This window comes from Diceros bicornis, chromosome 24 (genome assembly GCF_020826845.1).
Source record: "Diceros bicornis minor isolate mBicDic1 chromosome 24, mDicBic1.mat.cur, whole genome shotgun sequence".
In the NCBI taxonomy this organism is placed as follows: domain Eukaryota; kingdom Metazoa; phylum Chordata; class Mammalia; order Perissodactyla; family Rhinocerotidae; genus Diceros; species Diceros bicornis.
The window spans coordinates 21,334,539-21,358,757 of NC_080763.1; the positions used below are offsets into that span (position 1 = coordinate 21,334,539).

At 39.0% G+C, this 24,219-nt stretch overlaps 1 protein-coding gene across 6 annotated transcripts in view; it reads left to right on the plus strand.

Moving 5' to 3' along the window:
* PSEN1 (presenilin 1) overlaps positions 1–23,584 on the plus strand; it is a 72,614-nt gene extending 49,030 nt beyond the window's left edge. For all 6 annotated transcript variants that reach the window (XM_058567273.1, XM_058567278.1, XM_058567277.1 and 3 more), the window contains 4 exons: positions 5,578–5,664; positions 9,550–9,723; positions 17,782–17,900; positions 19,206–23,584. In XM_058567273.1, coding sequence (XP_058423256.1) covers positions 5,578–5,664; positions 9,550–9,723; positions 17,782–17,900; positions 19,206–19,361 — 536 coding nt within the window. In that variant the 3' untranslated portion in view covers positions 19,362–23,584. The remainder of the gene's footprint in view (positions 1–5,577; positions 5,665–9,549; positions 9,724–17,781; positions 17,901–19,205) is intronic.
* Positions 23,585–24,219: the final 635 nt, after the last annotated feature.

Below are 24,219 nucleotides of genomic sequence, written 5' to 3' on the forward strand. Positions count from 1 at the left end.
TGTTGTAAGATACATTTTAGAAGAGGAATTGAAAAGTCAAAGGATGTATGCCTTTAAATTTTGATAGAAACTGCCAAATTGCCTACTAAAAAGTCTGTACCAGGTTATATCCCTTTAGTAGTTTGAAGGTACCAATTTCCTTACATCTTCGCGATTACTTATGTGTATGAAACTAATAGGAAAAAAAATAACTTCTTGTTTTGTTTTGCATCTTCACTTATTAACTAATATCTACTAGTTAATAATAGTTAATACCTATTCATGATTATTTGGACTTTTTTTCATGTATTTCTTAGCTATATATTTGTATTTCTTGATTTGTGACTGACTTGATGTAATATACTTTTCCTTTTTAAAATTAATTTTTAGGCCAGCCCTGTGGCTTGGCGGTTAAGTGCGCATGCTCGGCTGCTGGCGGCCCGGGTTCGGATCCCAGGCATGCACCGACGCACCGCTTCTCCGGCCATGCTGAGGCTGTGTCCCACATACAGCAGCTAGAAGGATGGGCAGCTATGACATACAACTATCTGCTGGGGCTTTGGGGAAAAAAAATGAAGGAGGATTGGCAATAGATGTTAGCTCAGAGCCCGTCTTCCTCAGCAAAAAAAAAAAAAAAGGAGGATTAGCATGGATGTTAGCTCAGGACTGATCTTCCTCACACAAAAAAAATAATAATAAAAAATTAATTTTTAATTATACAACTAATACATTAATGCATTATCCTTGAAAAAAGTTAAAAATTATAGACAAAATTAAATTTTACTATAACTATCATCCCCAATCTTCATACCTTACCAAGCAGTTACCCCTGTTACCAGTTTGATATATAGCCTTATAGACTTTTTTCTTTTTTTTTTTTGTCTTTGTTGCCCATTTTTCTGTTGAGTTATTGGAAAAGCGGAGTTTCAAGAAGGAGAGAATGTCAACCACTATAAAGATGTCAAAGATAATGAAGACTAAGTAAACTATATAGAATTTGATGCCTTAGATATCTTTAGTGACCTTTAAGAGAGCAATTTTAGAATGATAGGACCACGAGCAATGTTCCAAAAGGAGGAAAGTGTGTGCATGTGTGTGTGTGCACACGCATGTGCACACTGTCGCTGCTGGCACTGGCAATGGAAGTGATGGTGTGGACAGAGAGTGGGTGGTGAAGGAGGAGGAGTATAATAAATATCACCCACTACTTCAGAGATTCCTGGCTCACAGGCAGAGCAGTGGTGACTTCAGGGGAGAGTGGATTTGAGGAAAGGTGTTTCCAGGAGAGAAAAAGTTGAATCATGTTCTAAAGTTGAGGGGAAGAAGCCAGTGGAGAAAGGCTTGGAAGAGACCAGCAAAAAGGAATAATTAGTGGAGCAAGGTTCTCAATAAAGCAGGTAGAAATTGCTTTACGAGTTCAGGAAGAGGAATTAGATAACAACAGGGAAAAACCTGGAAGGAAGGAAGAAGACAGAAAAGCAAAAGATAGACGTAGTGAAATAGGGGAGATAAGTTGGGAACACGTGTTAGTTGAGCTTGATCTCTCCTGTGAACTCAATGTTAGGTCATTTGTGGGAAGTGGGGAAGGTGGGGGTTGTGCTTCTCGCTGGAGAAGCCTGGTGAAGTTTTAGGACACCTGTGGTCTGGAATGCAAGGATCTTTCTTTCACTCTTTTTCCAATATAAATTTATTATCATGTGCTTTCTGTGTCTTTTGGCAGAAAAGGGCAGATGAAGTTTTGAGCATCAACATTTTCCTTTTAATTGACATTTGGATGTGATCTTCTTCTGTGTATGCCTGGGAATTAAAATCTACTCTTTATAGGGCTGACCTGGTGGTGTAGTGGTTAGGTTTGCGCTCTCCGCTTCTGCGGCCCAGGGTTCACCGGTTGGGATCCCGGGCGCAGGCCTCTGCGCTGCTTATCAAGTCTTGGTATGGCAGCATCGCACATATAAAGTAGAGGAAGATGGGCACAGTTGTTAGCCCAGGGCCAGTCTTCCTCAGCAAAAAGAAGAGGATTGGCAAGAGATGTTAGCTCAGGGCTAATCTTCCTCACACACACAAAAAAATGAGGTAGCTCTATATATGTCCAACTGTTTTTTTTTTATGTCAAAGATTGTATATTAAATACAAAAAGCAAGATTTAGAGCAGTACATGCAATAGGCTATGGAAAAAGTGGGGGAAAGGAGCTATGTATGGATGTGTCTGTGTATATAAAATCTCAATGATACATTTAAAAAACAGATAATATATTAATAGTGTTTACCTCTGGGAACTGGGAGTTAGAGATTGAGGTAACTTTTATATTTTTTTCTATACCTTTTTCTACTTGTAGAGTTTTAATTGTACTTTATATTTTTTAAAAATTTAATTGTGGATGTCAAAGTGAAGGGATTGTGAGTTTAAAATTTTTCTTTGTGTTTTCATAATGTTACATTGTTCTACTGTTAGCTGTTGCCACAAATAATATTGTGTAACAAACCACCTCAAAACTCAGTGCCTTAAAAATAATAGTCATTTATCATCGCCCCCACATGTGCAGGTCAGTTGACTCAGCTGACCTGACTTGGCCATGGTAGCTCTGCTCCATGTGTTCCCCATCCTCCTTGACCAGTGGGCTAGCTGGACACATGTTCTTCGTATGGCTAGAGGAACAAGAAGGCAACAAGACTGTTTAAGGCCTAGGATCAGTATTAGCATACTGCCACTTCTGCCCACATGCCACTGGTTGAAGCAGTTCACATAGCTGAGCCCCAGGTCAGGAAGAGGAAAACCACATTCCACTCACAATGAGGCTGTGGCAAGAACGTGGATGCAGGAGGGGTGAAGAATTAGGAACAGTCTTTCAGTCTGCCACAGTATTAAGCATGTATGTTGGGCCGGCCCCATGGCTTAGCGGTTGAGTGTGCGTGCTCTGCTGCTGGCGGCCTGGGTTCGGATCCCTGGCGTGCACCGACACACCGCTTCTCCGGCCATGCTGAGGCCATGTCCCACATACAGCAACTAGAGGGATGTGCAGCTATGTCATGCAACTATCTACTGGGGCTTTGGGGGAAAAAATAAATAAATAAAATTATAAAAAAAAAAACAAAAAAAACGAAATACATGTATGTTAATTTTATACTCAGAAAAAAAGCATTTACTCAGTTGTTTTAAAATATCTTTCATATATAATATTTTGAAAAACTCAAGTCTATAATATTTGGCATTCTGAGGTATTTTAGCAATAATTAACATATATGGGAAAATATCAGCATAAACCTTTACCTCCTGTGTAGGTCAGATAGGTTCAAGAAAGCATCTGTTCTCATGAAATACTAAATCTGTGGTGAGGACGTTATAAATGATTGAGTTTGAGAGGGTTGTTTTTTCTTTTTAACAGAATATAAGAAAACAGTAATATTAATCAGTACTTTTTCTCTGAAGTGGATAGAAGCATGAATTTGAAAAGTTTTATGTCAATCTTCTCGGCTATTTCTTCTTTAAAAGTACAATCCTTTTATGCATTTGTATATTCTTCCCCATTTAAGGATATTTGGTTTGCAAAAGGGTCTTACCCTCAGGAAATGTGAACATTTTTGTTTGTTTTCTATTTCCATTTGACAGGAAAAATGCACACCTACTTTTTGAATTAAATCTTTCTTTCATCGTAGTCACTAGCAGAGGTGTTCTACTCTGGTAGCTTATCAAAAATGAAGCTAACAATTCCTTGAGGTAGACCATTTTATATAAAGCGTTTCTTTGATTTCGTATCAGTTTGGGGAGTTTTAGATTATGTTAATTTTTTAAATTGCATACTTTTCTATTGATCTAAGATGTTTAGTGTTAAGTTGAAAGGTTGGAAAGTGGGTTTTTTAGATATTATTTTAGTAGTATTAATGCATTCAACAGATATATATTCTGTTCATGATCATTTACATCAGGGGTTAGCAAATTACTACCTGCAGCCAAATCTGGCCACAGCCTGTTTTTGTACAGCCTGTAAGCTAAGAATGCTTTTTATAGTTTTAAAGGGTTGTGAATAGAAAACAACAAAGAAGAATATGTGACAAAGACCAGATGTTACCCACAAGCCGGAAATGTTTACTATCTGGCCCTTTACGGAAAAAAGTTTGCTGACCCCTGGTTTCCATGGTAAAATAAAATGTTAAAACAAAAGAGTTTGTAGCTATATTTTTCCATGCTTGCCTAAAGAAAGAAAAATAAATACCTGCTGCCTTTGTTGCCAAGAAGGCTCCAGAAATCTGTAAGCCTTGTATATCGTGGTCACCCTTCTGTTTCTCTTCTTTGGGTTTGGATTTAAACAGTGTATTGCCTGCCTGGCTCATCTTGACTTTGATCAGTTACTTGGGTTATCATATAATGAAACTTGTTTGACCTCAAAATGGCAAAGCTGTGGTCAGTGAGTGAGCATGGCCATTATAGAATCTTCTGCCTCTTTGGTTGTGTATTTTTTCATAAGTTATTCAAGAAGCCTAAGAGTATTAGGAACATGGATATAATTATAAGATCAATGATAAAAAGCCAGAGGGACATATATGCCAAGTATCTTGTTTAAAGTTGCTTACTATAACCAGATTGGTGTCAGGTTGCTGCTGGCATTTGGCTCCTGCTGTAGACCTGTATGACACATATTTATATGTATTTTTGTATTATTGTTAGTGTATCTTGAGGATAAATTCCCAAAAGCGGTGTTCCTGGGTCAAAGGCTTAATGCACATGTGGTTTTGTTAGATGTTACCAAATTCTCTTCCAAAGGGGCTATACCATTTTTCATCCCACCTGCAGTATATGAGAAGCACCATTTTAAAGTATGTACATTGTCAAATATTGAATCACTATGATGTACACCTGAAACTAATAGGATATTGTATGTCAGTTATACTTAAAGTATTCACCTTGTCTCTTAACTAAAATGTGGTACAGATGTGTGTGTATATCTAGTCTATATACATGTATATGTATTTTTGTGGAAGGGACATAGAAGAGGCCAGTTGACTATCCCCTTTATATTTATTGCTTTTAACCTTTTTTTTTCTTATTTCTTGTGTATAACAGAATTTAGCATTATTGAAAATCCCAGAAGTGAGACACAATGTGAAGGAAACTTATTCCATGCATCTTTCAAATTATAATCATCTGATGTTTTTATGAGCCCCAGTTTGTCCTCTAATTTAGTTCCAATAAGTAATTTTCATCAGTGAATTCACTCTATTTTAGGATATTCAACCAGTCCAGCTATTAGGATATTCAACCAGTCCAGCTATTGTTTCAGTGGCATCTTGCTGGCCTGAACGGTTTTCTCTCTGGTTACTTTTCAGGGACTGAAAATGATGATGAACAGTTTTACAGTAGCAGCTGCAGTTTGAAAGCTACAGTAAACATTCACTTTCAGAATTTTTCTTTTATCTGCCAAAATCAAAGAGAATCTTTTGTGGTTTTTAATATTGCATTCACTTCTGATTGTTAAGGATTCTTAAGGCAATAACATTAAGAAGATTCATGATATGTGATAAATACTGGCCTGCTCTCTATTCATGTAGTTATTCCCCTTCTGTGTTTTGAGTGCTTACCTGGACTTTTGTCTTTCTCAACAGCAACCATGGTGTGGTTGGTGAATATGGCAGAAGGAGACCCAGAAGCCCAAAGGAAGGTATCCAAAAACTCCAATTATAATGCACAAAGTAGGTGACTTTTATTTGATAATTTCCTGGTTTTTTGGGGTCGTTGTCATCTTATAGGCTAACAATGAGTTATGAAGCAATGATTTGAACCTCTTTCTTTGGTCGTGGACTCTTCTGAGAATCTACTGAAAGCTGCGTTAATACTCAGTAAATACAGATAAATATTTAAGGAGTTCAAATGCTCCAAACCCAACACTGCAGCCAAGGCACCCTCGGTTAAGAATTTCTGCCATTAAATACCATTAATACCAGTATGGAAAGGTTCAAGCAGGCTATCATTTAAAAAAGAAAAAAGCTCGCTCTCCAAACATGTAAAAATGAGAACCTCTTGTCTGATGTGGCCAGAATAACTTAAATATAATTTGATTTGAGATATGATAATGTTTATACTGAAAAGATAAAATATTCCAGGTGGACATGACTTTCTGGAGGAGGATAATAATGATGACCTAGGGTGGAAGATCGAAAGGCCCACTTGTGGACACTACAGAAAATGTTAAGGAGAACATATTTTAGGAGTTGTTATTAGAAAGTTGAGGAACGACAACAAACAAACACATAGATACAGAGATTAGATTAGTGGTTACCAGAGAGGAAGTGGGGAGGGAGGAGGATGAAAGGGGTAATAGGAGGCTGGCCCCGTGGCTTAACGGTTAAGTGCGCGCTCTCCGCTACTGGCGGCCTGGGTTCGGATCCCGGGCGCGCACCGATGCACCACTTCTCCGGCCATGCTGAGGCCACGTCCCACATACAGCAACTAGAAGGATGTGCAACTATGACATACAACTATCCACTGGGGCTTTGGGGGGAAAAAGGAGGAGGATTGGCAATAGATGTTAGCTCAGAGCCGGTCTTCCTCAGCAAAAAGAGGAGGATTAGCACGGGTGTTAGCTCAGGGCTGATCTTCCTCACAAAAAAAAAAAAAATTTAAAATAAAAGAATAGGTAGAAAGGGGTAATAGGGCCCACGTGTACGGTGACGGATGATAATTAGTCTTTGGGTGGTGAACATGATGTAGTCTGCACAGAAATTGAAATACAGTGATGTACACCTGAAATTTATATAATGTTATTAACCAGTGTTACGTCAATAGAAAATAAAATAAAAAATAAAGTTATAAAATGTGTGTGGACGCGTAGAGGGGGAGTGTGTTAGATTAAAATAGGCTTTAAAAAAAAGAAAGTTGAAACAAAAACCCAATATAAATAGTCAAGAAGAAAGGAAACTTTTTTTTAAGAAAAGCAGAGGGCTAACTTTGAGGAAGCTGAAAAACAGGCAGAATAAAGATTGGTGAGAGACGAAAAAAGGGCCTTAAGTTGCTATTTGTCAGGAATGGGAGAGTTTAGGTTTTATAGAGCCAAGAAAACCGCTGATTTAGCATTTGGGTAACTGCATGGAGGACACTTTCAGCTGGGAATTCATATTTGGGACTCAGACATCAGGCCCATTCTGCAGTGAGCAAGGCAGCAGAACAAGTAGCGTTAGACCAGTAGCAGACCTAGTAGAGAAGTAGGAAATATATTGGAAACAGTTGCTACAAGTCTGGTTATTGTGTTAATCTGTTAAGTTAAAGGAAATTACAAGATTAGTTGTCTATGAGTGTATATGTATATTTTGGAGTATGAGTGTGTTTTTGGTACATCAAGATTTTATCCTTTTGACAAATGTTGATTGAGCACCTGTGTGCCTGGTGTTTTGCTAGGCACTGGGGATTAACACTGAATGAGATGTCCCATCCTGTGATGCTTATCACCTGTTTGGGGAGACAGAAACGTTCAACAGATAGTTCCACAAATAATTCATACAGTTGTGATAAGCAATACAAAGGAGAAGTGTAAGTTCCTATGAAAGTTTATAGGGAAGTAATTTCATTTATTCTGGAAAGTCAAGGAAGGCTTTCCTGAGGAAGTGATAATAGGAGATGGCCAGCTGAAGAGTGGAAGAAGAGTTTTCCAGAAGAAGAAACAACAGGGGCAAGGGCCTTGAGTGAGAAGGAGCTGGATGAACTGCAGAGGTCCTCAGTGGGAGTGCTGTTGGTATTTTGGGTGGGGTGGTTCTTCATTGTGTGGGGCTTCCCCTCACATTGCAGGGTACTTAGCATTCCTGGCGTCTCACCCACTAAATGCTAATAGTGGCTTTGAGGTGTTGTAATAGCCAAAAACTCCTCCATCCTAGTTATTTCCAAACACCCCTTGGAAGGGAGATGCTACCCTCAGTTGAAAAACTACTATGTTAGCAGAACTAGAAATTAGATTGGAACAGAAGAACATAGGACTCCAAAAGGGATATCTGTCCCTGAGTGTTTGAACTCGGTCAGAGTTTGAGGGTGAATTAGTCATAGGTGAAACAGAAAATTTGTTAAGGGAAAAAATGAGACAATTTTCCAGGGAAAATAAAAAATTGTGCAAAAGAAGCAAATATAGTATATTCTGGCTGGGGCGAAATAGTTTAGTTGTGAATACTATATACATAGTGATAATTGAAAAACTGAACTTAACATAAAATTAGGACATATTGAGAATATGGGGAGAGTTAAATTTATATATGTTCATAAGAGTAAGGGAACTGATGCTTTATCTTCCCTATAGGAAGTGACTACGTGCCTAAAATAAAATCAAGATACAGCACTATGAGCATACTATTTATAATGAATTACAGAAATAAATACCGAAAGAAATAGCTGAAAGCGTTGAAAGTAGGAGTGAGGATCAGCAGTGAGGAGGGATGGGACAGAGCAGGGACTGCTGTTTTTATTTATAAATCTTATGCTTATATGATTTTATAAATTCCAAACCAGGGAAGATTCAGGTTTTGTGGAGACCTTGGTAAGAAAAAAAATACAAATTACAAATACAAAATTGCTAGGGCCCCTCCCAGAAGTCCATGCAAGTGAGAGGCCTGAAGTGTGCAAGCTTTGTTTATTCATAGTAAATCTACCTCTGCTATGAACTTGTGTTACTTTTATGAAAAATAAAGGAGAAAAAAACGTACTATCAACTTGACTTACATCTTTTATTTTTGACGTATAAGGTTCTCAAGACTATCATGTCATGCTCACGATTTTCAGGCAGATCGACAGTCATTAGAATGAAATGACTAGCCCATCAAAAAGTTCCCTCCCCACTTTCCCACCCCATGACACCAGTAATGGTCTACTTGTTAACTTAGTCACTAAAGCCAGTGGTGAGTGCCATCAGTTAGGAAGCTTTCAGCTGCAAAGATCAGAAAACCCAATTCTGTTGCTTTTAACAAAGAAGTGTTTCTCTCATATGACCAGAAGTCCTGAGGTGTAGGTATTTGTAGGGTTGGTTAATTTTGTGGCTTGTTGATGTTATCAAGGGCCCAGGTTCTTTCCGTCTTTCTACTTGGCCATCCTTAGATATAGGCTTGGTCCTCAGCCCACTGCTCCTCATGGTCACAAGGTGACAACTGGAGTTCCAGGCATCATAGCCAGATAGGACAACATCCAGGGGAATAAAGGAGTTGATTCTTCCTGAATCTCTCTTAAAGAGTGAGAAAAATTTCCCCAAAATTCCCAGCAGACTTTGCCTCACCACACATTGGCCAGTACCAACCCCACAGCCTTAGAGCTTTCAGTGGGAAGAGGAATGGTGGGATAACAATGCTTGGTTTGGATTGATCAGAATTTACCACCAGAGTCATGTGGGACAGAGGTGGAAACCCAAACAAATCAGTACTCTGCCTTCCAGAGATGGCTATTGGGTAAGCAACCAACAGGCACTGCTACAGCCCATGGTTTGTGGTTTGAGCCAGCTAACCTAGTTATAATGATAGTTGAGTAGCTACTGTTTCAATATAGTTTTCTTAAAGGTATTAAAAAATGTTTCTAAATATTAGAGCTGTAATTTCCACTTTCTCTTGAAGGCACAGAAAGTGATTCACAAGACCCTGTGACAGAGAGTGATGATGGAGGCTTCAGCGAAGAGTGGGAAGCCCAGAGGGACAGTCGCCTAGGGCCTCATCGCTCTACAGCTGAGTCCCGAGCTGCTGTACAGGAACTTTCCAGCAGCATCCTAGCCAGTGAGGACCCAGAGGAAAGTATGTGCATTTCTCTGTGTTGAAAAGTCAGAGATTCCTTTAGGTGCTCCATTATCAAACTCTCCAAAAATAAAATGAATTCACAATGTCACAGTCGAATTCTAAATGACAGTACAGCTTTTAGTGGGAAATACTAATAGTTGGTGCTTTTCTCATAGTTAAATTTTTGTGTGTGTATGAGAGGAAGATCAGCCCTGAGCTAACATCCAATGCCAATTTTTTTTGCTGAGGAAGATTGGCCCTGACTAACATCCGTGCCCATTTTCCTCTACTTTATATGGGACACCACCACAGCATGGCTTGACAAGCGGCATGTTGGTGCGCGCCTGGGATCCGAACCTGTGAACCCAGGCTGCCAAAGCGGAGCGTGTGCACTTAACCGGTATGCCACCGGGCCAGCCCCTAGTTAAATTTATTAATGGGCCAAATTCTGCCCCTCAGATTTTTTTTTTTTTATAATTTTATTTATTTATTTTTTCCCCCAAAGCCCCAGTATATAGTTGTATGTCATAGCTGCACATCCTTCTAGTTGCTGTATGTGGGACACGGCCTCAGTGTGGCCAGAGAAGAGGTGCGTCGGTGTGCGCCCGGGATCAGAACCCGGGCCACCAGCGGCAGAGCGCGCGCACTTAACCTCTAAGCCACGGGGCTGGCCCTGCCCCTCAGATTTTTGAAAGTGGCCCTTTACAGCCTGAATTTGGCATTTGTTTTATAAGGTAAATGATTGTTTTGAAATTATTATTCCAGTAAGACTTTTTGGCTGCAGTATATTTGTGTACAAAGACTTCATTAGTATATTTCACTCTTTGCTGTACAGAGACCTGTAGATTTGAATGTTTCAACCTTTTTTATTATTCCCTTTGTTGGCAAGCACTGTATTTTATTGATTTTAAAGAAAATCGAGGAGATTTATGTTATGGGCAGATATGGAGGAGTTTGTTCAGTGTCTAAGGTATGTTGTTATTTAAATAGACTTAGGTTATTAGCACTTGGGTTTCATTATCAACCATTAGAGCCCCTTGGTTAGGGCTCAGTCATCTCTCCAGTTAGTGTTGGTTAGAGATATGATTTATTGAATAAGAGATTGGCACATTTTCCAGCTAAGTTATCCTTAGTTTTTTCATTTTCACAAAAGTGCAACTTGATTAAAACATTATAGTGAAAATATTAAGTAGTTTTAAAAAAACAATACCTAGATTCCTTAACTTCTTTAATCACTAATTATTATGACCTTGACATTATCCTTCAGCTTGAGCAGAACACTTCTTACAGCTCACCTTTAACCTTTTAACTGGATCAGAACCTGGGCATATCCATGACTTTGGTGCTTGGCTGAGTTTTCCAGATGTTAGAGCCAGCTGCAGCCTGCAACTTTCACACTCCTGGGACACTAGACGCAATTGCCTCGTCTTACAGTCAGGCTTGAGTTCGCCTTTCCTGGATTTTCTCTGCCTGCAGCCATAGTTAGGTTGCCTCTTCTGTTCCTCTCCTCTTTTCTCAAAGATGCCTAGAGCCAAAAGAAAGAAGTAATATAGCTGTTGAACATAGCAGCAGCATGATTCTTTCATGACTGCCTTTCCAACTTGAAGACTCTGTCTCCCGATCATCTTTTCCTCTCTAACCTTTTTTTTTTTGGTAAGAAAACCCAAGTATTGCCCCTCCGAACTTCAGGTTAATATTTTCTTTATCTGGGACCCATATAAACTGATAATAGATGTTCTTTCCTCATTTTAGCATCCAGCACACACATAACCCTCTCTGATTTTAGTGTTTTAAGCCAGACTTATGGTTACTTAGAAAAAAGTCTCAGTTTACACTAGACTTTGATTTCTGAAAGGCACATATGTCTTCCAAAACAACCTTTTAAAAATCAACATTGAATCAGAGAACAGAGTTTTTAATTAGAAATGTAAAACACCTTTATTCAGTGTGAAGGCAATTAATCTTCTAGCCCATTTCAAAATATACTTCCGGGCCGGCCCCGTGGCTTAGCGGTTAGGTGCGTGTGCTCCGCTGCTGGCGGCCCCAGTTTGGATCCCAGGTGCGCACCGGCGCGCCGCTTCTCCGGCCACGCTGGGGCCGCGTCCCATGTGCAGCGACTGGAAGGATGTGCAGCTATGACATGAAACTATCTGCTGGGGCTTTGGGGGGAAAAAATAAATAAAAAAATTAAAAAAATATATATATACTTCCATCAAACATCATGCCAGGGGCCAGCCTGGTGGCGTAGTGGTTAAGTACGTGTGTTCCACTGCGGTGGCCCGGGGTTCGCAGGTTCGGATCCCGGGCGCGCATCAACGCACTGCTTGTCAAGCCATGCTGTGGCGGCGTCCCATATAAAGTAGAGGAAGATGGGCACGGATGTTATCCCAGGGCCAATCTTCCTCAGCAAAAAGAGGAGGATTGGCAACAGATGTTAGCTCAGGGCTAATCTTCCTCACACACACAAAAAAAAGTCATGCCAATAACGGCTTCATCCTGAGTGTGCTACTGATAGACTTAAAATTTAGCAGAGTAGTGAAATTAACTTGTTTCCAGGAGTGGAAATTTGACTCCTAGAGATTCTTTTCTGTAGCCTCAAGGGAAGAGAGGGAGAGGGATTTTGCTGTTTTCTTCAAATGGAGGAAGAGATTTTAGTAGTAAACAGGTAAAATAATAAATTTCAGGCAGTTTTTAATATGTTTATATTTATTAAAAAGATAATAGGGGATGTGAGGGTGATCTGGCTGTGACACATGTCACCCCATTGATCGCCAGGGTTGATTTAGCTGATCTGGCTGGCTAGGTGAGTGTCCCCTTCCTCCCTCACCACTCCAGGTGCGTCCCTCCTGAAGCTGTGCACTCAGTCGAAGAGGACGACCTTCTCTGATAGAGGAGGACCATTCTTTGGTCAATGGTATATGAGTAGCTGCGTTCCCCTGCTAGTAGGCTACCCCAGAAGGCTGTCGAGGTCCGTTTGCAGGAGAACGTAGGGTAGTCAAGCTTCCAAGACTCAAGACACATCCAAATGAGGCATGCATGTGGCAGTCTGCCTTTCTTATAAAAAAAAAAAGATAATAGGAAATATTCATTATTTTATTATGTTATATTTAGGCTAGGCACATATGCTGGTAGAGGTTGTTTAGAGAAATCTTACAATTAAAGTATTCACCATCATTTATTGTCTTTACCAGAAAATGCCCTTTTTAATATTAAAGAAATGCCATAAATGTTACCTAAAATTATTTTTCAGAGTTGGCAAAAACAAAATAATAGAAGGCCTAGACTACCATTAGCAGATAGCAGGAAAATCCTAGCAGCCAATCTCAGCATTAATACTTGGCAATAGAATCCTGTTAATTCTTTGTGTCTGACTAAAGCAGTTTCCATTGTGGTGATTTTAATTGTTTGGATGTGGGATATTTTGATTGAATAAATCAAAAGGAGCTGTTGAAAGAAAACGAATTCCTGAGCAACATGATTTTTTTTAGGTTTTATATACTGATTCAGTCTCTTCTGGTTATAGATGAATAAAATTTGTCACTTCAGTAAGTACCTAAAGAAAAAAAGTGATGGCTACTTTTTTGTTTCTTTGCTCTGTTTTAATTTTGCTAATAAAATATATCTACATTTCTCTCTCCATTAAAATGAATTCTGTGAAGTATAACTATAGCATTTTCATAATATTGCTATTATTTAAACAAACATAAGCCTTTAAATGAAAAAAATGTGAGGCCATAATTTTAAGCCTAACAATACATTATTTTCATTTTTTGATAGCTGTATTGAGATATAATTCACATACTATACAATTCACCCATTTAAAGTGGTGGCTTTAGTATATTCACGGAATTGTTCAGCTGTCACCACAATTTGAGAACGTTTTCATTACCCGAAAAAGAAACCCCATGCTCCTTAGCTGTCTCCTCTCAATCCTTCCCATCCCCCCCATTTATAGTGTACAGTGCAATGGTTTTTATTCATAGATTTGTGCGACCATCACCACAAGCGAATTTTAGAACATTTTCATCACCTCAAAAGTAAACCCCATTCTCATTAGCCCCCATGCCTCCCAGCACCAACTAATATGCTATCTTAATAGATTTGCCTATTCTGGACATTTCATATAAGTGGAATCATGCAGTATGTGGTCCTTTGCACTGGTTTCTTTCACTTAGCCTAATGTTTTCAAGGTTTGTCTATATTGTAGCATGTTATCAGTGCTTCATTTCCTTTTATAGCCAAAAAATATTCCTTTGTATGGATATGCCACATAATTATTATCTATTCATCAGTTAATGGACATCTGGGTTTTTTCCATTTTGGGTTATTATGTGTAATGTTGCTATGAACATTCATGTCTTTGTGTCGACATATGTTTTTATTTCTCTTGGATATATACCTGGAGTGGAATTGCTGGGTCATATGGTAACTCTATGTTTAACCTTTGGAGGAACTGCCACACCCTTTTCCGAAGCAACCATACTATTTTACATTCTCTCCAGCAGTGTATGAATGTTCCAGTTTTTCCACATACTCACCAATGCTTCTTATTATCTGTCTTTTTGATTATAATCATTCTAGTGGGTGTAAAGTGGTATCTCATTATGGTTTTGATTTGCATTTCCCTGATGGCTAATAGTGTTGAGTATCTTTTTTGTATGCTTATTGGCCATTTGTATATTTTCTTTGGGGAACTGTCTATTCAGATCCTTTGTCCATTTTTTATTTGTCTTTTTTTATTATTGAGTTGTAATAGTTCTTTATATATTCTAGATACAAATCACTTATCAGATAAATGCAAAATTTTTCTCCTGCATTATTTTTTAAAATTCATTTCTATAGGTTTTTTTCTCCTAAAGAACTTAGTTTCTTATAGGACTTAATACTTGGAATCAGAAGTCTTTCTAAAGCTCTCATTTTTTTAGGCTTTGTATGGGCCAAGAACTTTTCCTGTATTATTTTTAACTCTGATAACAACCCTATGAAATAGCTCTGTAATCCCCATCTTATAACTGAGGAATTTGAGGATTAAAGAAGTTAATCAGCTTGTCTTGGATCACACAGGTACTTAAAGAGTAGAGCTGGGCTTTCTGCACACCTGAAACTGGTGAGTGTATTCATCAGTCTGGGAAGGTTAGCAAGTTAAAGGGTAGCTGACCTTGCAATTCATAGCCAGATTTCATGGGTCATATGTTTATTTTTTCCACTAAGGAAGCTTCACTCTGGCTTTTATGATTTAAGAACACTGATTTCTCAGTAAGATCTCGTTACCCAGCACTCTGCCTCCTTCTCGCCCACGTGTGGAACAGACTGTACTTCTCAGAGCCCTCAGCCCCAGTCTCTAACTTAAGCAACAAAACTTTTAAGATCAGGGTCAAACTTCAGTTGGGAATAGTTACTTAACAACCAGAAAGATGAAAGACAGTTGTAAAGCTTTATGGATTAATATTGGACCCCAAGTCAAAGCATGTCTTTTGAATCCATCGTTTAGTCTTTGCTTGATTATCATTTTTAAAAGAACTTGTAAGGTAAAAATAATGTTCAACAACAGAAAATCTAGGACTTTACATTTCTGTGTAAGTTTTAGGATCAGCTTGCCAATTTCTACAAGCTGATCCTAAAATTTATTTGGAAATGAAAAAAACTTAAAATACCCAAAACAATTTTGAAAGAGAGGAAAAATATTGGTGGACTTAGATTATCTGATTTTGAAACTTACTTTAAAACCATAGTAATCAAGACAGGCAAAGGGAAAGGCATATAAATCAGTGGAACAAAACTGAGAGTCCAGAAGTCAACCCTTACATTTATGGTCAGTGATTTTTTGCAAAGGTGCTGAAATATGTAATTCAATGGGAAAAGGATATAATCTTTTCAACAAATGGTGCTGGGACAATTGGATGTTCACATGCAAAAGAAGGAACAGAAACCCCTGCCTCACCCTATCCATCAGGCACACAAAAGTTAACTCAACGTGGATCATAAACTGAAATGTAAGTGGTAAAACTATAAAAGTTCTGGAAGAAAACATAGGAGAAAAACTTCATGACCTTAAGTTGGGCAAGGAGTTCTTCAATACAACACCAATAAATAGAAAAAATTGATAGGTTGGACTTCATCAAAATTTAAAACTTTTGTGCATCAAAAGATGCCATTAAGAGAAGAGATATCTGTACACCTTTGTTCATAGCAGCATTATTCACAATAGCCATGAGGTGGAAGCAACACACGTGTCTATTGACAGATGAATGTATAAACAAAATGTGGTACATACATACAATGGAATATTATACAGCCTTAGAAAGGAAGGAAATTCTGACACATGCTACAACGTGGATCAGCCTTGAGAACATTATGCTAAGTGAAATAAGCCAGTCACAAAAAAACAAATCTATATGACTCCACTTATATGAAGTCAAACTCAGAGACAGAAAGTAGAATGATAGTTGCCGGGAGCTAGAGAGAGAGAGAGGAAGAGTTCTTGTTTAATGGATATGGAGTTTTGGTTTTCAAGATGAAAAGAGTCCTGTGGATTGATGACAGTGATGCTAGCACAACAATGTGAATGTACTTAATGCCATTGAACTGTGTACTTTACCACAATTAAAATTTTTTCAAAAAGATACCATTAAGAAAAGGAAAAGAGGCGCTGGCTCGGTGGCATAGTGGTTAAGTTCACATGCGCTGCTTCAGCAGCCTGGGGCTTGCGGGTTCGGATTCTGGGCGTGGACCTATGCACTGCTTATCAAGCCATGCTGTGGTGGTGTCCTGTATAAAGTAGAGGAAGATAGGCACAGATGTTAGCCCAGGGCCAATCTTCCTCAGCAAAAGAGGGCAAAAAAAAGAGGAGGATTGGCAACAAATGTTAGCTCAGGGCTAATCTTCCCCACACACAAAAAAGGAAAAACCACAGACTGAGAGAAAATATTTGCAAATCATATTGCAAGTCTTGTTAAAGAACTTGTATTTAGGATATGTAAAGAATGCTTACAACTCAATAATAGGAAGATAAACCCAATTGAAAAATAGGGAAATGCTTTGGTTAGACATTTCACCAAAGAAGAACCAAGTATTGGTAGAATGTGAAGAAATTGGAACCCTCATGCATTGCTGGTGGGAATATAAACTGGTACAGCCAGTAGGGAAAACAATTTGGTAGTTTCTTAAAAAGCTAAACATAAACTTACCGTGTAACCTAGCGATTGCACTTTTAGGAATCTGCCCAATGGAAATGAAAACAATCTGACCACACAAAGACGTGTACACTAATGATCATAGCAGCATTATTCATAAAAGCCAAGAACTGAAAACAGTCCTTATGTCCGTCAGGTGATGAACGGACAAACAAAATATGGTCTCTCCATACAATGGAAAACTATTCATCAGTAAAAAGGAGCAAACTACAGATACGTGCATTGTTGTGGATAAACCTCAAAAATATTGTGTTAAGTGGAAGAAGCCAGTCACAGAAGATTTCATATTGTATGAGTCCCTTTTTATGAAATGTCTAGAAAAAGCAAATTTATATAGAGAGAAAGCAGATCAGTGGTTGCTTAGGGCCTTGGATGGGAGTTGGGATTAACTAAATGGGCACAAGGCATCTTTCTGGGGTGATGGAAATATGGTGGATTGTGATGGTGATTGCATATCTCTAAATTTTTTACAGTCATTTAATTGTACATTTACAATGGGTGAATTTTATGAAATAAATGATATCTCAGTAAAGCTGTTTCTTTTTTAAAACATCTCGTAGAGGATCCTGTGAGGATTTATTAGAACAAGTGCCAGGTATAAACTAGACATGCAGTAGATGATAATTGTTATTTATTTTTGTTATTATTTTTGATATATGACAGCAGCATCTGCTGTTAAGACCCTGGAGTCAGCCACATAGAATCTGAAACTTGTAGAAAACCAAAAAAGAAAGAGAAAACCTAGCTAAAGCCTAATTTTGTATGATTATCATTTATTGACTTCTCATTCAGCGCAGGATGGAGTGGAGCAGTGACATTTTTGAATTGTGAAATCATTGCAAAAAGTGACAAACTTTTATGTTCGTAATCTTTCCTTTTTTAGGGGGAGTAAAACTTGGATTAGGAGATTTCATTTTCTACAGTGTTCTGGTTGGTAAGGCTTCCGCAACAGCCAGTGGAGACTGGAACACAACCATAGCCTGTTTTGTAGCCATATTAATTGTAAGTATACACTCATAAAAACGTGTCAGAACTCCTCATCTCAAAACTCCGATGACACTGGCCCTTTACGGTTTTAACCCCAGCTGGGCTGAGTGTTCCATCACCTGGGAAGCTTTTTAAAACAAATAATTGGACCTCATCTCAGTAGTTCTCCACCAGGCAATGCATTAAAGTCACCTTGGAGCTTTAAAACTGCGTCCCCACCCTGAGATATTCTTATTTGTCTTAATTGTGTATTTTTTTAAAGTTCCCCAGGAAATTCTGATAAGTACCTCTGATAAGGAACTGCTGCTTCACGCCCAGCAGCATAGATATGTAGGAGATCAGCTGTGCTAGATCAGTCTTAAAGGGGTCAGCAGATCCTCGCTTAGTCCATGAGTTTTTTTGTGGTGGTTTTGCATTTAAAGCCACAACTTGCAGCACACAGTGTTCCTTTGGGCAGCAAGTGTGAGGCCAGAAAAGCTAACACAGTGCATGATCCCATGTAGTTCTTGCTTATAGTGCCACCACATAACTCCTGAAGCGTTCAAAACTGTGATTTAAGTAAATAACTCATATTTCTTACAGCTATTTTTGCTAAAGATGTGATGTCTTTGGTATATAATATGTGAGTGAAGTTAGATAAGAAGTTAGGTGAGTCTTTACTTATGCATTTATTTTGTGATTACATTTGTGATTTATCAGGATCATATAACCAGTTAGAATTTTCATGTATTTTATTTCTCTTTTGCGGTTAGTTTTCTGGGTGTGTTGTGTCTTTTAAGAAGAAAATTACTTATTCTGGATAAACCTGAAATGATGCTCAGCCTCCAGACTTTATAGTTAGTGTCTCAGTAACTAGGGTAAGAAATGGACTGTATTATATGGCTGTTCTGTGTTTACAAGAAAGCAATATATTCTCTATAAACAAACTTTTATTGGTTTATTCTATGAGCATCTCTTTGACCCCTCACAGCATAAAGAATGCTCTTCACCTTTGGGATTTTAGCCAGCTAGACTAAACTCACAGTAGAAACTTCAGTATTATTTAATTTTTTTCAAAAATAGTTTTACTTATTTTCAGATTCTGGTCTTTACCTAGAATTAGGGGATGAAATATCAACAATGTGTGCATAATGAACTCTGTGTTGTAAAGAAAAATAAATGTTGTTTCCACATTTAATGAAAACATCTGTTCTAAAATTTAACCTCAAAGGATAGCATTCAGTTAACTAAATTAAAACCAAGACTTGTGATTGAGTTGTTTCGTATGAATTACTTTCTTAATTATGTCTGAGTTGGTGTCTTTTGCCTTCTTTTGCACAGGGTTTGTGCCTTACGTTACTACTCCTCGCCATTTTCAAGAAGGCATTGCCAGCTCTTCCAATTTCTATCACCTTTGGGCTTGTTTTCTACTTTGCCACAGATTATCTTGTGCAGCCCTTTATGGACCAATTAGCATTCCATCAATTTTATATCTAGCATATTTGCAATTAGAATCCCATGGATTTTTCTCCTTTGACTGTAATAAAATCTGGGGAAGACAAAGGTGATTTTTCCCGTGTCCACATCTAACAAAGTCAAGATTCCCGGCTGGGCCGTTTGCAGCTTCCTTCCAAGTCTTCCTGACCACCTGCACTATTGGGCATCAGAAGGAGGTATCTACAGAAAAAGGTTTTGAACATACGTCATCCTGGTGGACTGAGTCCCTCGGTGCAAAAACTACCAGATTTGAGGGACAAGGAAAAGTGATGGGCCAAGAAGTTGCTGTGTTTCCACCAGTGGTTTGACACTTGGTCACAGGTGGATTTTTACCAACACCGCAGACTCTCAGGACTACCATTACCAAGAGGTTAAATGAAGTGGTTTAAACCAAACGGGACTCTTCATTTTAAACTACATGTTGAAAATAAACCTAATAAATCTGTATTGAATTCTGAACCTTTGCAAGAGGTACCGTAAGGAGAGCAGGCACCAGCAGCAAAATGGAAAGGTGGAAAGGGGCTCAAACTCACTTTCAGACTTTTTTTGCTGCACACTTATCCTTTTTAAAAAAGACTTTTTTTCACCTTAAGTCAAGTCAGATGTGTAGGTTGATTTTGACGATTTTCGTTCTGAAGCACTGAAACTCATTACCATCTGTGGTTGCCATTTCTTCCAAAGGCCAGTCTGAACTTGAGGTTGCTTTATCTTAAAAGTCTTAACCTCAGGTTCCAAATTCAGTAATTTCTGGAAATAATGGAACTATAACTCAACAATTCCTTATCACCCTTAGGTAAATTTTGGATTTTCCCCCAAATTGCTGATTTCCAGACATAGTTGTGGGTTCACTTGTCCCCGGATAACTCCTTTGTTCCCCATCTCTCCCTTCACTCCTCCCATAAGCAGTTTTCTTTTACAGCAAATGAGACAGCTCTGTTGTGGTAGCAGCTGATCCGGTTATTCAAGGATTTTACTCTCTGTGTGGTGCCAAGAATGTATTATGAATCAGTGCTATCAGCCCTGCTGTCATAATTTCTCAAGCAAATACAATGTGTGCCCAAAGACAGTAGAATTAAAGAAGAGTAAAATGGCTGGTGAAGCACTTTCTGTCCTGGTTTTTCTTTTTTTACTACAGCCCATTGTCTCTGACAGTAGGTCAGAATTTAAACCAATAGCCAAAAGCTAGTGGTTTATATAGTTTTTGAATCAGTTGTGTCAGTACAAAGCAAGAGTTCAGAGAAAGCCATTGTTTCACTTGGTGAGCTGTGGGAGAACCAAGGGTCGGGAGGAGAACCAGCTGCCAAGAGAAGAAAGAAGGGGCCTCCCAAAGCCAATGGCACCAAATGAGCTAATGTCCCGTGGGCAGATGTTAAGGAGGAGATCCAAGTTCTTCCTCAAGAACCTCACAATGGGTGTTTTGTGGTTTCCCTTCATTACTTTTCATTTCACTGCACCTCTGTGTGAATTGGCGGTGGAGTTCAGGCCCTGTGCAGCTCAGTTGGCGCTGCGTGTAGAGCCATCAGCTTGTAGGCAGTGACACCTCTAAATGAAACTTTGTCAGGGCACAACCCTTCTTTCACCACAGACAGCCCTTAGCCACGGTGATCAGACTGTAAGCACTTGTGAGAAGCTTAGTTTCCCCCGTGGCTGAGGAAAGCCTCACTTTTCCTCTTTTTCCTGCTGCTTTCTCTCCAGCCTATCATATGGTCTGGTTTGGGGTTTTCCTTGGAGTTGAGAATATTTTTTTTCTGTCATGGAATATTTCTTATAGGAAACTACGTTTAGAAGTAGTGTGCTGGTACTAACCTGAGGATAAGTAAACACCGGCTCATATTAGGCGGTTGAAAGCTCCAGGAAAAATAAGAGCTATGCAAAGGAAGAGTGGGGCTTAGAGTACTAGATTCTCTCATCTCTGTTTTTTTTTTTTTCATTTAGCCCCTTTTTTCCAAGATTCTTTTTCTCCTCAGATATATGGCTGCGTGGGTATTATCTTCTAGAAAGACATGTAATTTAACAACTACAACAAAGCCACTTGAACCCCAATTTATGATTTGAAGCAGTCTTGAGGGAGCCCTGATCTCGAGTAGTTTGTTTGTGCGAGGGTCACAAATGTGCTGTATCTTTCCTGAAAGGTTCATCTCAGAAGAGATGTGGTGTGTGAGTGTGTTTAAATCCATCCTGTGTGTTATTGTCCTACGTAGAAAGATTGCAATAAATCTGTCACTTTCTACAAGGTGGAACCCTATCTTTCTTTAAATCACCTATCCCAGACAGAACCTTTTCTTTGAACCTTCTTTTTAGAGTCAATTCAGTTGTTTCTAAAATATCGAAATGCTAGGCTTCCAACATGAAAAAGAGATTGTCACCAGAGAAAACAGTAGCAATTCCAGTGAGGATGTGCCCTCACACCGGGGCGAGGAGGTGGCTGTGGAGCCAGGCAAAACAAACAATAAAGCATGACCAGCCCTGCCACTCTGCTTCGTGAGGAGGAGGACAGTAGGTAGAAGAGTGACCCCTAATGTCTGGGTCTGGCTGGCTGACAGAATAAAGAGTGTTTGTGTACAGAATGTTGCTATAAGCTAGCCTGTGGAAATCCCAGCCATATTTGGAAGGTTTGTAGATTTTTTTCCGAAGAGGAGGGGCTTGCTTTCCTGTTTTTGATTCTCGCTGGCTTAGTGTGTGGTCCTAGGATCACAGCTCTCACTATAAATGACTAAATTTTTTGATCAGAAAAAAATAGAAGCTTTCTAAGCAACTTGGAAGAGAACAATCATAAATGAGCAATTTATTTCAGTACAGAAGCTACAACTATAGAAGTGGGGCTTTTACTTTTAAACTCCTGGATCTCCGCTTTTAAAGTGTCCGTTGGTTTGGAAAATCCCCTTCCATAACAGATTCCCCAGCAAATAATAAGCTTAGTACTTGTCCTTTACTAGGCCTCAAAAAACTTTATGTGTGTAGTCTTGATCATAATTTGTAGGATGTGAGACAGAAGTTAAGCTACCACATCAGATCTTCCAGGGTCAGACTTCTCAAGGCAGCCTCCGCTCCTGACAGTGCCCGGCCTTGCATATGCCACCGTTCATGCTCTAACCCTGGAAGAAAAAGAGCTCAGAAGCCACTATGAAAAGATCTGTCCAATGTCTTCCATGTTCCTGGCATGGTGCTAGAGTCTAAAGATACAAAGATGGATAGGATATATCCTCAGAATGCAGCTGTAGTCACTTGTTTTCTGGTATATGCCATCTTTAACTTCTCTAAAATATCGGATACTTGTCAACCCCTTTTCACAGTTACCATTCTTGAGGGCCTATAATGTTAAAGTTATAAAGGTGACTTGATTATTCTGGAAGCCAATCCTTTCAGTAGAGTACTCTTTTTTTCTCTAAATTTGCTTTTGTAGAGTCTATAAAGAGCAGTCTGACCTGCCATCCTCCTCACCTCCAAGGGTATCATGGACACTGAGTTTGGAAAGAGACTTAAAAACTGGACATTTGGTTTTGTCCTGGGATGAAACAATATCACCATCATAATTTTGAGCCCAGAAGTGATCTTTTCGCCTCTTTTTAAATTCCCAAAACACAGGAAATTAACAATGATGGTTTCAGCTCTTCACAACCCTCTTTGAAATTGCCGAGCCAAGTGTACTAAAGAGGCCGTCATCATGCTTACATCCTGAATCATCTGGATGGTGTCGTCTGAACAGTCCTCCACTTTGGTAGGAAACACCTCAGATTTGTGTATTAAAAATCAGCCTGGTGCTGAAATGAACCCCTTTCTTGGATGTCAAAGTCATTTCTTTGGGCCTTGGGCATTTGCAACATTGCCCTGAGGAGGTAGTTGGATGCCCCCTGGACCTTGGAATATGGTGTTAGCACTTCAGCCTGGTCTGTGTAGCAGGAAAGATTTCCCAGAATGCAATTTTCCTTTTAAAATAAATAATTGTTGCAACAGGGCAGCTTTGAAATCAGCTGTATAGAGTAGCGAGGACAGGATTGTCTTGTTTACCGTGTGATTGGAGGTGCTGGGGTGTGGCTTCAGCAGGATCATTTACTCTGCCATTCGTTGTCTGGCTTTTGCTTTTACGGACATTGCTTTGTACATGATTCAGACTGTGAATACATCTTTTTTAAATACCTTTCAAATTCTTGGTAAGATATAATTTTGATAGATGATTGCAGATTTTCCTGTATTTGTCAAATTAATAAAGACCGCATGAATACAGCTGTGCTTGTTTTCTTACATCCAAGTATTAGATAATCTGTAACTTTAATGTGTGAGAACTGTTCAGCAATTATCAGGAAACAGTTTAGAAACAAATGCATTGTTTCTGTCCTTCACTCGTAATAAAATGGTATGGATTATGGGGGTGTGATATTAAATCTAGTTATGGAAAGTCTCAAAACAACTATTCTAAGAAAAATACTTAGTTTCTGAAAAATATTTTTTCTAGAAGATGTGTAACTCAAATTAATGTAAAGACTGTCAAAACAAGAGCTTATAGGACACATGTAGTACAATGCAGATATTTGTACTGCATTGTACACCTTTAAAAAATTATGTAGGGCACAGTGGGGTGGCCCCACGGCGTAGCAGTTGTGTGTGCGCGCTCCACTGCTGGCGGCCTGGCTTCAGAACCCCAGGCACGCACCGACACACCGCTTGGCAGGCCATGCTGTGGCAGCGTCCCACGTAAAGTGGAGGAAGATGGGCACGGATGTTAGCCCAGGGCCAGTCTTCCTGGGCAAAAAGAGAAGGATTGGCATGGATGTTACCTCAGGGCTGATTTTCCTCTCTCACACACAAAAAATTATGTAGGGCACGTTAATGGAAAAAAAGCAATATTACTTTTATTGAT